General features: G+C 44.3%; 1 protein-coding gene across 1 annotated transcript in view; it reads left to right on the top strand.

Annotated features, from left to right (window-relative positions):
- CHRND (cholinergic receptor nicotinic delta subunit) overlaps positions 1–3545 on the top strand; it is a 32720-nt gene extending 29175 nt beyond the window's left edge. The window contains exons 11-12 of the mRNA XM_039327400.1: positions 2241–2359; positions 3091–3545. Of these exons, the coding sequence (XP_039183334.1) occupies positions 2241–2359; positions 3091–3273 (302 nt within the window). The 3' untranslated portion in view covers positions 3274–3545. The remainder of the gene's footprint in view (positions 1–2240; positions 2360–3090) is intronic.
- The last annotated feature ends 10816 nt before the right edge of the window (positions 3546–14361 follow it).

The raw sequence follows: 14361 nt of genomic DNA, 5'->3' as shown, positions 1-14361 counted from the left end.
CTTTCTCCACAGAACCGGTCCCTGATGCTCAAAAGGTTGGGACCTGCTGCTCTAAGCGGTTTACAGAGTCAGCCTATTGCCCCCAACAAGCCGAGGTGGCGCAGCAGTTAGAGTGCAGTACTGCAGGCCACTTTAGCTGACTGCGTTCAGCAGGTCAGCGGTTCAGATCTCACCGGCTCAAGATTGACTCAGCCTTCCATCCTTCCGGGGTAGGTAAAATGAGGACCCAGATTTTGGGGGCAATGTAAATATATATATATATATATATATATATATATATATATATATATATATATATATATATATATATATATATATATATATATATATATATGTTTTCTGAGGTTTTCGCGGGTATTTGTATGTAGGTCTTTGGTTGTTCGGGTTTTCTCCCACGTAAAATTGGAAGTGTCTTGGCGACGTTTCGACGAAGTCCCATTCGTCATCTTCAGGCTGGTGCTTTCAGCTTCGTGCCTCGAGCTGCAGTGTGTGGTCTTGGCTGTTTCTTCCTTTTAACTGCCAGTGGAGGTATGAACTGATTGGCTGGGGGGTTGGCTGTGCTCTGATTGCTGGGGTTGGCTGTGCTCTGATTGGCTGGGGGAGTGTTCTGTTTGGTTGTGCTCAGGTTAGTCTGAGTTGCAGAGGGATTCAAGATTTTGGGCTGCCCTGCCATTCCTTGGCTTCGTGTTCGTGGTCGTGCTTCCTCTTCATGGAGGGTGTCAGTTTGCTTCATGTATGGATTGGGGGGGTTTAAAGTGGCTAATGATGCAGCTGTGGTCTGGCTTCTGGTTTGTGGTCGTGCCTCATAGTCAGTGTGGCTTTGGGTTTGTTTTTTGCGTGGATGTTTGGTGGTGACATCCTGTGTGGTTTTTGTGAGTGTGGGTCTGGTATCATTTTTTGTGTTAGGGAGTCGTTTGTCAATGAGGGCGGGTTTCCAAATGGCTGGTAGGCGGGAGGTATCATCTCGCTTGTTCATGCTGTGTGGGCGTTTTTCTATCTCGATGGCTTCTCTGATTATTCTGTTATTAAAATGTTCACTTTTGGCAATGGTTCTGGTATTTTTAAAGTCAATTTCATGTCCTGTAGCTTTAAGGTGTTGGACCAGGGAAGATGTTGGTTCCCTCTTTTTGAGGAACCAACATCTTCCCTGGTCCAACACCTTAAAGCCACAGGACATGAAATTGACTTTAAAAATACCAGAACCATTGCCAAAAGTGAACATTTTAATAACAGAATAATCAGAGAAGCCATCGAGATAGAAAAACGCCCACACAGCATGAACAAGCGAGATGATACCTCCCGCCTACCAGCCATTTGGAAACCCGCCCTCATTGACAAACGACTCCCTAACACAAAAAATGATACCAGACCCACACTCACAAAAACCACACAGGATGTCACCACCAAACATCCACGCAAAAAACAAACCCAAAGCCACACTGACTATGAGGCACGACCACAAACCAGAAGCCAGACCACAGCTGCATCATTAGCCACTTTAAACCCCCCCAATCCATACATGAAGCAAACTGACACCCTCCATGAAGAGGAAGCACGACCACGAACACGAAGCCAAGGAATGGCAGGGCAGCCCAAAATCTTGAATCCCTCTGCAACTCAGACTAACCTGAGCACAACCAAACAGAACACTCCCCCAGCCAATCAGAGCACAGCCAACCCCCCAGCAATCAGAGCACAGCCAACCCCCCAGCCAATCAGTTCATACCTCCACTGGCAGTTAAAAGGAAGAAACAGCCAAGACCACACACTGCAGCTCGAGGCACGAAGCTGAAAGCACCAGCCTGAAGATGACGAATGGGACTTCGTCGAAACGTCGCCAAGACACTTCCAATTTTACGTGGGAGAAAACCCGAACAACCAAAGACCTACTATATATATATATATATATATATATATATATATATATATATATATATATACATTGCTTACTGGTGTACACCGCTTAGAGAGTGCTCGCACTTAAAGCGGTATATAAGTCTCATAAATAAATAAATCTGGGTCCACGTTTTACCAACCTCGGCAAGGTGGAAGGCTGAGTCAACTTTGAGCCGGTCAGAATCAAACTGCTGACAATTGGCAGAATTTGCTTGCAGTACTACATTCTGCGCCACCAGGGTTCTTCTATTGCAGCTCTCTAGAGCTGTATAGTCCTCCCACCTAGATCTCCTCGGCCCTGAATTACAGCTTCCTTCTTTTCTCCACCCCCCTACTCTTTCCAGGACCAAACCCCCACGGCATAGGAGATTTGCAGGACCAGCTTTACAATGAGATCAAGCCAGCCATTGCTGGAGCCAACTTCATCGTGAAACACATGCAGGAGAAGAACAGCTACAATGAGGTAGGCGTGCAAATCCATCTCAAATCCCTCAAGTATCTTTGCTTCTTCAGACTCTCAAAAGCCCGGCGATGCTCTGCTAACGTGGGGCAGAAGAGAAATTAATTCTGACTGTGATTGAGAACCAATTTTCCCAACTGGGGTGTTTGCAGTAGTGAAGCTAATGGGATGTTCAGGAAGCTGGTCTCTCTGGAACCTCTGTAAAACATTCAGCTGGGGACAGTCTTCCTTAGTTACGGGTAGTCCTCGACTTACAACTGTTTTGTCAAGGATGAAACTTTGGCAGCTATGTGCCTCTACATTTCATCTTGCCTTTAGATTGGGGGGGGAATGTTACTTTCAAGTGGGTTAAATGGACAAATCTCTTTGATTCAGCTGGAGACCGTGAGAGCCTGAAGTCTTGTCAAGGACACCAGAACAGGTGTGGATTTGAAGCAGACGGTTCCCCTAACAAAGTGAACTTGTTTATATGGACTAACATTAGAATTTGGGGTTTGGCTGGGAAAATAATTGTTTAAGCCTATGAATTGGGGTTGGCACCTCAGAGTCAGTTTTCCTTCGATATTACTGCCATGCAGTGGATTCAATAAAGAGTGAGGAATTCTGGGAGTTGAAGTCCACAAAACTTACTAGAGTCTTCCTGAAGTGATGTTGGCTGAGCACAGCTTTGGCGTGGCTTTGAGGTGCATTAAAGGCTTTGACCTTTTCCCAATCCTATTATTTTATTCTTGCAGGAAAAGGACAACTGGAATTGTGTTGCTCGGACCGTGGACCGCCTCTGCCTCTTCTTGGTGACTCCCATCCTGAGCCTTGGAACCTTGTGGATCTTCTTGGTGGGAATATACAACCACCCTCCCCCCCTGCCCTTTGAAGGCGATCCTTATGACTACAGTGAGAAGAACATGCGTTTGATTTAAAGCCAAAGGATGCCCTGCTCAGAGCATCACCACCCCTGATCAGAAGCACAGCTGGCTGATTCGGTGTAGCATGATGGAAGATGATATCGGCCCTCCCCCAAATATCCAGAGAGTTGTGCTTCCTTAACTTACTTCTCTTATTTCTGATTGTTGTTGTAATTTTAATCCCCAAGTTTCTCAACCTTAAGATACTTTAAGACGGGGGGTCCCCAACCCTCGATTTGTGGACCGGTACTGGGCCACAGCATGCCAGCAACCGGTCCGCACAAACAAGCCACGCCCCATCCGCGGGATGCAGGCAGCACACAAAAACCACGCACTCTCCGGTCTGTGGAAAAACCTCCCTCCACGGAACCGGTCCCCAATGCCCAAAAGGTTGGGGACCTCGGCTCTAAGACATTTGGACTTCAACTCCCAGAATTCTGTGCTGCCTGGGGAATTCTGAGAGTTGAAGTCCAGACATTGTAAAGTTGCCACGGATGAGAAACATGGTCCTAGACTTTCATAAAGCCTGTTTGCCAAGGGTGTTTGGGGAAATCTGGGAAGGCTAACCGTTTTTTTTTCTTTTGGGTTGTTTTTTTCTGAGGATATTGATGATACTCTATTTTAAAAAGGAAGTTTATTCATTTTAGCAAGTCTGGACAATGTCATCATTGATTCCTGCACAGGGATAGTACAGAATCTTTCCCCCTTTCTGCATAAATCTTGTTGCAGTACTACTACTACTACTACTACTACTACTACTACTACTACTACTATATAATAATATATAATATAATAATGCTGGGCTGCATTAACAGAGGGATAGAATCAAGATCACGTGAAGGGTTAATACCACTTTACAATGCCTTGGTAAAGGCCACACTTGGAATCCTGCATCCAGTTTTGGTCCCCACGATGTAAAAAAGATGCTGAGACTCTAGAACAGTGGTTCTCAACCTGTGGGTCGGGACCCCATTTGGGGTCGAACGACTATTTCACGGGGGTCGCCAAACAACGCAGTCCGCCATTTTTTCCCCTTTTCCTTAGCTGTGCTACTCCCTTTTATTCTATTGGCTTTTGAAAGCCAATAGAATAGACTTTCTTGAATAGAGTCTAATTCTATTGGCTTTCAAAAGCCCATAGGAATTGTCCAGGCTGTCTCTGCCCTGCTGAGCCCGCCAAAAGTCCCATTCTGCAAACGGTGCTGCACCAGTTGAGTAGTCCTCGACTTACGACCAGTTGAGTAGTCCTCGACTTACGACCGGTTGGGGGTCGCAGCATTAAAAAGGTTGAGAACCACTGCTCTAGAAAGAGTACAGAGAAGAGCAACAAAGATGATCAGGGGACTGGAGGCTAAAGCATATAAGGAACGGTTGCTAGAATTGGGTATGTCTAGTTTAATGAAGAGAAGGACGAGGGGGGACATGATAGCAGGGTTCCAGTATCTCAGGGGCTGCCCCAAAGAAGAGGGAGTCAAGCTATTCTCCAAAACAACCAAAGGCAGGACAAGAAGCAATGAATGGAAATTAATCAAGGAGAGAAGCTACCTAGAACTAAGGAGAAACGTCCTGACAGTTAGAACAATTAACCAGTGGGACTCCTTGTCTCCAGAAGCAGCGAATGCTCCAACACTGGAAGTTTTTAAGAAGAGACTGGACAGCCATTTGTCCGAAATGGTGTAGGGTTTCCTGCCTGAGCAGGGGGTTGGGCTAGGTGACCTCCAAGGTCCCTTCCAATTTTTTATTTTATTATTATTATTATTATTGTTGTTGTTGTTGTTGTTGTTATGGATCATTGCACAGTCAGCCAGATGTTCAGACTGGATTTGGCATTTTGTCTACCTATCGACAGGACTGGACCCAGGACCTGGGATAGGCAGATGTGGATGTTTGATGGTATTACAGATATCGTCGCAGGATGGAAGCAGTTCCTAGTAAGGCCGCCTTTTGCAATTGACTAATAGCGAATTTGTCAATGCCAATGGTGTTCAAGTGGTGCTCCAGTTGTTTTGGGATTGCACCCAAGGAGCCTATTACTATTGGTACTACCCTTGCTTGCTTTTGCCACAGTCTTTCTATTTCTATTTGTAGGTCTTTGTATTTTGTTATCTTCTCCAGTTCTTTCTTGTCTATTCTGCTGTCTCCAGACACTGCCACATCCACTATGCAGACTTTTTTGTCTTTCTTATCGACAATTGTTAAGTCTGGGGTGTATTATTATTATTATTATTATTATTATTATTATTATATACTGAAATAATTTTCCATGGCTGTTTTCTAACTATGCATCCATCGGTGAGTCTTGCCCCATTTTATGATTTTTCTTGTCACAATCGTTAAATAAATCATTGCAATGGTTAAGTTACTAACACCGTTGTTAAAGGAATCCGGCTTCCCCATTGACTTTGCTTGTCAGGAGGTCGTAAAAGGGGATCACATGACCCTGGGGGACACTGCGACCGTCATAAATACGAGTCAGTGGCCAAGCGTCTGAATTTTGTTCATGCCACCCTGGGGAAGGCTGCAAGAGTCATGAGTGTGAAACCAGTCATAAGTCGCTTTTTTCAAGGCTGTTGTAATTTCAAACGGTCATTAAACGAACTGTTGTAAGTTGAGGACTACCTGTGTCAACCTTTAAAATCCTTTGTGTGACTTTGAATCCATTTTTGAAAAACTTTTTGACACGTCCATCACGCATGATAAAATGTCCCTCCGTGTTGTTCACATTCCCAACATATATTTGAAGGGCCTTTATACGTTCTAGATAATTTCTCTGTCATCCTGTGCCAACAATAGAAGTGTAAGCCACCCAGACTAATCTGGTTGAATTGGGTGGCTTTAGAAATGGGATAAATAAATACGTTTCCAAACTAGGTAACTTTAAGATGGGTGGACTTCAGTTCCCTGGCACTAAGGCATATAGAATAGGATAGGATAGGATAGGATAGGATATAGGATATAGGATATAGGATATAGAATATAGAATAGAATAGAATAGAATATAGAAATAAGAACAGAATATAGAGTAGAATAGAATAGTAAATAGAATAGAATAGAATAGTAACTAGAATAGAATAAAGAAATAAGAACAGAATATAGAATAGAATAGAATAGAATAGTAAATAGAATAGAATAGAATAGTAACTAGAATAGAATAGAATATAGAAATAAGAACAGAATATAGAATAGAATAGAATAGAATATAGAAATAAAAACAGAATATAGAATAGAATAGAATAGAATATAGAAATAAGAACACAATATAGAATAGAATAGATATAGAAATAAAAACAATATAGAATAGGATAGGATAGGATATAGGATATAGGATAGAATAGAATAGCAATAGGATGTAGAATAGAATAGAATAGAATATAGAAATAAGAACAGAATATAGAATAGAATAGAATAGAATAGAATAGAATAGAATAGAACAATAGGTGATTTTACAAAAAAATTCTCTTTAAGATCACAACATAATGGACATTTCAACCCCTTTGACCACACATTTTCCATCAATCAGAACAGAGTTGGAAGGTACCTTGGAGGTCATCTAGTTCAACCCCCTGCTCAAGCAGGAGACCCTATCCCATTTCAGACAAGGGACTGTCCAGTCTCTTCTTAAAAACCTTGAGTGATGGAGCACCCACAACTTCTGGAGGGAAGCTGTTCCACTGGTTAATTGTCCTCATTGTTAGGAAAATTTTCCTTAATTCCAGGTTGCTTCTCTCCTTGATTGGTTTCCATCCGTTGCTTCTTGTCCTGCCTTCTGGTGCTTTGGAAAGTAAAATGACCCCCTCCTTTTTGTGGCAGCTCTTCAAATACTGGAATACTGCTATCACGTAGTACCTGGTCCTACTTTCTCTAGATTGTTGTTGTCGTTAATTGAAAAGTTGTGTCCGACCCATTGCGACCCCATGGACAACGTTCCTCCAGGCCTTCCTGTCCTCTAGATTACCCATATCCAAATCCTGCAACTGTTCCAATATTTAAAGGGCTGTCCCAGAGAAGGTTCTCCAAAGCACCTGAAGGGAGGACAAGAAGCAATGGATGGAAATCAATCAAGGAGAGAAGCAACCTGGAACTAAGGAGAAATTTCCTGATAATGAGGACAATTAACCAGTTGAACACATTCCCTCCAGAAATTCTGGATGCTCCAACACTAGACGACTTTAAGAAGAGACTGTACAACTATTTGTCTGAAATGGTGTAAGGCAGGGGTCTTCAAACTTGGCCCTTTTATGACTTGTGGACTTCAACTCCCAGAATTCCTCAGCCAGGCACATGTACCTGGCTGAGGAATTCTGGGAGTTGGAGTCCACAAGTCATAAAAGGGCCAAGTTTGAAGACCCCTGTCTTAAATCTAACAAACAAAATGGAGGCTGGCTGAAGAATTCTGGGAGTTGAAGTCTACAAGTCATAAAAGGGGCAAATTTGAAGACCCCTGTCTTAAATCTAACAAACAAAATGGAGGCTGGCTGAGGAATTCTGGGAGTTGAAGTCCATAATTCATAAAAGGGCCAAATTTGAAGACCTCTGTCTTAAATCTAACAAACAAAATGGGCGGTGGCTGAGGAATTCTGGGAGTTGAAGTCCACAAGTCATCAAAGGGCCAAGTTTGAAGACCCCGTGTTAAATCTAACAAACAAAATGGAGGCTGGCTGAGGAATTCTGGGAGTTGAAGTCCACAAGTCATAAAAGGGCCAAATCTGAAGACCCCTGTCTTAAATCTAACAAACAAAATGGAGGCTGGCTGAGGAATTCTGGGAGTTGAAATCCACAATTCATAAAAGGGCCAAGTGTGAAGACCCCTGTCTTAAATCTAACAAACAAAATGGAGGCTGGCTGAGGAATTCTGGGAGTTGAAGTCCATAATTCATAAAAGGGCCAAATTTGAAGACCCCTGTCTTAAATCTAACAAACAAAATGGAGGCTGGCTGAGGAATTCTGGGAGTTGAAGTCTACAAGTCATAAAAGGGCCAAATTTGAAGACCCCTGTCTTAAATCTAACAAACAAAATGGAGGCTGGCTGAGGAATTCTGGGAGTTGAAGTCCATAATTCATAAAAGGGCCAAATTTGAAGACCCCTGTCTTAAATCTAACAAACAAAATGGGCGGTGGCTGAGGAATTCTGGGAGTTGAAGTCCACAAGTCATCAAAGGGCCAAGTTTGAAGACCCCGTGTTAAATCTAACAAACAAAATGGAGGCTGGCTGAGGAATTCTGGGAGTTGAAATCCACAATTCATAAAAGGGCCAAGTGTGAAGACCCCTGTCTTAAATCTAACAAACAAAATGGAGGCTGGCTGAAGAATTCTGGGAGTTGAAGTCCATAATTCATAAAAGGGCCAAATTTGAAGACCCCTGTCTTAAATCTAACAAACAAAATGGAGGCTGGCTGAGGAATTCTGGGAGTTGAAGTCTACAAGTCATAAAAGGGCCAAATTTGAAGACCCCTGTCTTAAATCTAACAAACAAAATGGAGGCTGGCTGAGGAATTCTGGGAGTTGAAGTTAATTCAGGGTTTGAAGACCCCTGTCTTAAATCTAACAAACAAAATGGAGGCTGGCTGAGGAATTCTGGGAGTTGAAGTCCACAAGTCATAAAAGGGCCAAATCTGAAGACCCCTGTCTTAAATCTAACAAACAAAATGGAGGCTGGCTGAGGAATTCTGGGAGTTGAAGTCCATAATTCATAAAAGGGCCAAATTTGAAGACCCCTGTCTTAAATCTAACAAACAAAATGGAGGCTGGCTGAGGAATTCTGGGAGTTGAAGTCTACAAGTCATAAAAGGGCCAAATTTGAAGACCCCTGTCTTAAATCTAACAAACAAAATGGAGGCTGGCTGAGGAATTCTGGGAGTTGAAGTCCACAATTCATAAAAGGGCCAAATTTGAAGACCTCTGTCTTAAATCTAACAAACAAAATGGAGGGTGGCTGAGGAATTCTGGAAATTGAAGTCCACCAGTCATAAAAGGGCCAAATTTGAAGACCCCTGTCTTAAATCTAACAAACAAAATGGAGGCTGGCTGAGGAATTCTGGGAGTTGAAGTCGACAAGTCATAAAAAGGCCAGGTTTGAAGACCCCTGGTGTAAGGTCTCCTACTTGAGCAGGACGTTGGACACAAAGACCTCCAAGGTCCCTCCCAACTCTGTTATTCTGTTAAAACTCCCAGAATTCATTAGCCAGCAGGAATTCTGGGAGTTGAAGTCTACAAAAGTGGCCAAGTTTGGAGAGCCCTGCTATAAACTGTTGGGAGCCCTGGGCTTATTTTTAATACTAGGGGCTGGGCATACCTCCCACCAGCTGCTGTGCCAGCTGTTGTGTGGAAATAAGGCCAGGAGGTCAGTTGTCAGGCAGAGGTGTTCAAACCCATCAGGAAACAGCTCTCCCAGGACAGATCCCATTACGTAGGAAGCAGCTGAAGCTCCCTGGCTGAGAATGCAAAGCCGCAGGCTGAGGTTATGGGAGAGACAGCTGCAGCTAGACCAGTGATGGTGAACCTTTTAGAGACTGAGTGCCCAAACTGCAACCCAAAACCTGCTTATTTATCGCAAAGTGCCAGGGCCGCATCAACATTGTGGTGCCTTCATGGGGGCGGGGGGCAGGGAGGTGCCTCTGAGTGCTGCCTCTGGCATGCAAAAACCAAGGGCACAAAAATGGGCCATCGTGCTGCAAGGCACAAAAACGGCCATGCTGTGGGGTGCAGATACAAGGTGCTGCACCATGCAAGAACGGGGCAGGGCTAGTGAGTATCACGCAGGCACTAGCCCCACCCCATTTGCAGCACGTGCGTGCTCACGGCCCTGTGCATACATGCGTGCATGTAAAATGCTTTCCCCTCCCTTTTCTTCCAGTCCACCAATCAACAATGGTTGGTGACTCTGTTCTACCACCTCTACTCCAGCTTGCTAGCTGGCCTTTGTGCTGGGCGGGGCTCCTGCTCTGGGCGGCAGTGGTGGCCTGATGCACCTGCTGCTGGCAGTGCATGTGCCAACAGAGAGGGCTCTGAGTGCCGCCTCTGGCACGCATGCCATAGGTTCGCCACCACTGAGCTAGACCGCTTCTGGGAAAGGAGAAAAGATCAAAAATGCCACATTGGCTGCTATTACGAGCTGCCTAAATACATACCCACAGATACATTATCGAACATTTAGTCAGTGGACGGAATAGCCCCTTGGAACTAAGGAGAAATTTCCTGATAGTGAAGACAATTAACCAGTTGAACAGGTTCCCTCCAGAAATTGTGGAGGTTTTTAAGAAGAGATTGGACAACCATTTGTCTGAAATGGCATAGGGCAGTGATGGCGAACCTTTTAGAGACCGAGTGCCCAAACTGCAACCCAAAACCCACTTATACATTGTTGGGTGCCGGGTAGGTGTGGCCCATTGGGTGGGCGTGGCCCACTGGTTGGGCATTGCTGCAATGGTAATGGTAGACAAGGTGGGACTAAAAAATTCAATCAATCAATTCCAACTTTGCAAGATCTTTTTTTTTCCCGCAAGAAGTTGAAATTGACTGATTGATTGAATCTTTTTTTTTTTTTGCACACGGCGACGGAGGCCTAAAGCGAAAAGGTTTTATAAAACCCAGCTGAAGGCCTAGGATTGGGGCGACGGTGTGTGTGCCCACAGAGAGGGCTCTGAGTGCCGCCTCTGGCACCCGTGCCATAGGTTCGCCACCACTGGTATAGGGTTTCCTGCTTGAGCAGGGGGTTGGACTAGAAGACCTCCAAGGTCCCTTCCAATTCTGTTATTCTGTCTTTGTTGTCAGTAGGTGGGGGACCAACAAGACTGAACGAAATTCCAAAAATATGAAATCCAATGGTGAGAAAAATAAGATTTTACACTTAGGCAAGAAGAACCAAACGCACAGGTGCAGAAGAGGGGGTACCCGAGACTCAATAGCAGTAACTATGAGACGGATCTAGGAGTCCTACTGCAGGGGTCCCCAACCCCCGGGCTGTAGCATGCCAGCAACCGGTCCGGACAAACAAGCAAAGTCACATCCGCAGGATGCAGGCAGCACACAAAACCATGCACACTCCAGTCCATGGAAAAACCTTTCTCCACGGAACCAGTCCCTGGTGCCCAAAAAGTTGAGGACCTCGGAGTCCTAGTGGACAATCATTTAAATATGAGCCAGCCGTGTGCTGCAGCTGCCAAAAAGGCCAACACAGTGCTAGGCTGCATTAACAGAGGGAGAGAATCAAGATCAGATGAAGTGTTAATACCACTTTACAAGGCCTTGGTAAGGCCACACTTGGAATCCTGCATCCAGTTTTGGTCACCACGATACAAAAAAAAAAAGAAAGTTGACATTTTGGGTAGTGTGCAGAGAAGAGCAACAAAGATGATTGGGGGACTGGAGGCTAAAACATATGAAGAACGGTTGCTGGAACTGGACATGGCTAGTTTAATGAAAAGAAGGACCGGGGTGACATGATAACAGTCTCCCAATATTTGAGGGGCTGCCACAAAGAACAGGGAGTCTGCAAAGCACCTGAGGGCAGAACGAGAAACAATGGAGGGAAACAAACCAAGGAGGCATCCAACCTAGAAATTAGGAGAAATTATGTTACAGTGAGGACAATTAACCAGTGGAATGGCTTTGCCTTCAGAGGTTGTGGGTGCTCCATCACTGAAGGCTTTTAAGATGTTGAGATTCTAGAAAGAGTGCAGAGAAGAGCAACAAAGATGATCAGGAGACTGGAGGCTAAAACATATAAGGAACGGTTGCTGGAATTGGGTATGTCTAGTTTAATGAAGAGAAGGACGAGGGGGGACAGGATACCCGTATTCCAGTATCTCAGGGGCTGCCCCAAAGAAGAGGGAGTCAAGCTATTCTCCAAAGCACCTGAAGGCAGGACAAGAAGCAACGGATGGAAACTAATCAAGGAGAAAAGCAATCTAGAACTGAGGAGAAACTTCCTGACAGTGAGGACAATTAACCAGTGGAACCACCTGCCTCCAAAAGCAGTGAATGCTCCAACACTGGAGGTTTTTAAGAAGAGGCTGGACAGCCATTTGTCTGAAATGGTATAGGATTTCCTGCCTGAGCAGGGGGTTGGACCAAATGATCTCTAAGGTCCCTTCCAACTTTATGATGATGATGATGATGATGAAGAAGAAGAAGAAGAAGAAGAAGAAGAAGAAGAAGAAGAAGAAGAAGAAGAAGAAGAAGAAGAAGAAGAAGAAGAAGAAATGGTGTAGGGTTTCCTGCCCGAGCAGGGGGTTGGACTAGATGACCTCCAAGGTCCCTTCCAACTTTACTAATATGAACAAGATTCTTGTCTCTAAATTGGTATAGGGGGCTGGACGAGAAGAGCTCTAAGATTCCTTCCAGCTTTGTTATTCTGTTAAATTATATGGAAAGTAAACTTTCAATCCCATTGAAATTAATTTGGCTTAATGAGGGCCATTGCTGTGTTCTTTCATTGGGAGGGCATGGCCTTTCATTCTTTGCTTTATTGCTTTATGGTGCATTGATACAACATCTTTACTGAATTAAGCATTTTAGACACCCAAACAGACCATTTAAATTCTCTAAAATGAAATCGGAGCAAACTTAAGCTTAATCCAGCTGAATAAACTGTGTGTGAATGCAACACCGAGACACAACTAGGGTCTGGAGTTTGGGAAAGAAATCTAACCGAATTGGAGATTGCCAGGTTGTTTTGGGGGAGCTTCAGCTGCTCCTCTGAGTGGAAAAACCGCTTAATAGCCAATGATTTGATGTGACTTCCCTGTGGAAAGAAAAAAATCGTCAGGGGCCAGTCCAAGCCGGGAATTAACAAAATGGAGATGGCTTAGGAAAGAAGGTTCCATTTATTGAAGAACAGAACCAACAGCATGTGGTTCTGGGACAGCTGACAAAATGGAGTTGGGAGTAGATGGGTTTTTATGCCTTTTTGGGCTTTGTATTTGAGGTTGTTCCTGTCCCTGTGCAATGTACTTTTGATCTGAGCTTGAATGTGTCTTTTTGTTATTCTAATGGCGTTGGGTTAATCCTGTTATGTTCTAAAAATCACATCCCGCTTCTCCATGGCTGTGGCTGAAGACATTTTGCTTATGAATAGCTGGGCCAACTTTCTGAACAGGATTATCAAATCTGCATTTCTACAGAGCTGGCCTGCTCAATTTCTGCCTGGGGAAGTCTTTTAAAAAATTTTCCCCCTCCATTACTCCTTTGGGGAAATATAATATTCTGCCTTTTTAATATTCCCCCAAAATATTTCCTTCTTTAGGGTGGGGTGCTGACTTCCTACAAAGAATCCTGGATAATCTGAGTACATGGGATCAACTGCCTGATCTCAGTGATGCTGATTTGGTTATGGAACAATATCCTCAAGGCAGATTCCTGCTGGGGATACGTCATGTCAGACGTATGGCCCAATTTCAAGATGGCTGCTATAACTCCATCACAGATTCTTTCTCTCCAGCTGAACTCAGAGGCTCTGTTCACACAACTTGCTGCACTGTGGCACTGACTTAACCCATTTTCAGGGTTCTCCAATTTGACAAAAGCCCGTTTGTCACAGGAGGTTCAGTGGCATGACATCCAAGGAAGCAAACAGGGATTAAAATGAAGCAATCATAGGATGCTGTGGGAAGGCGAAGGCAAGGGTTTAAACCCGTGTTTTCCAAACTCAGTAACCTCAAGATGTGTGGATGGCAACACTCAGAATTGCCTACACAGCACGCTGTTCAAAATTGGGCGATCCTTGTTTTGTCTCCTGCCCCATCTTTAAGAGGACCGAAAGAAGGATCCTTCTATGCTTTGGACCACACTTCCCATCATGCCCAGCTCTATTCAATAAGTTGTTTGGGATGGCAGCAGCCTCTTTCTATCACTTCCTTTCTTATAAAACCTGTTCTGGGATCAATCCCTGGGAATGGGAGAGGCTCTGAGGCAGGGGAGGTCAAAAAAAGTCAAGATGGCAGCTGCGACTATACAAATGGAAGCCCGGCCCACTTTTTTGTCTTTGTGCATCTTTCGCGGTGCACGTACACAAGTGGCAGAACTTCGTTCACACAGCGATAATTGCCATCCTGACTTTTTTTTGATGCCTCAGGTCACTAAAGGCGGTCCTTGACTTAGGGTTGCA

This window comes from Crotalus tigris, unplaced genomic scaffold, assembly GCF_016545835.1.
Source record: "Crotalus tigris isolate CLP2741 ecotype Arizona unplaced genomic scaffold, ASM1654583v1 scf7180000024361.1375286210:1436186, whole genome shotgun sequence".
In the NCBI taxonomy this organism is placed as follows: Eukaryota; Metazoa; Chordata; class Lepidosauria; order Squamata; family Viperidae; genus Crotalus; species Crotalus tigris.
Note: the sequence above shows the minus strand (reverse complement) of the source record. Positions and strands in the feature narration are given on the sequence as shown.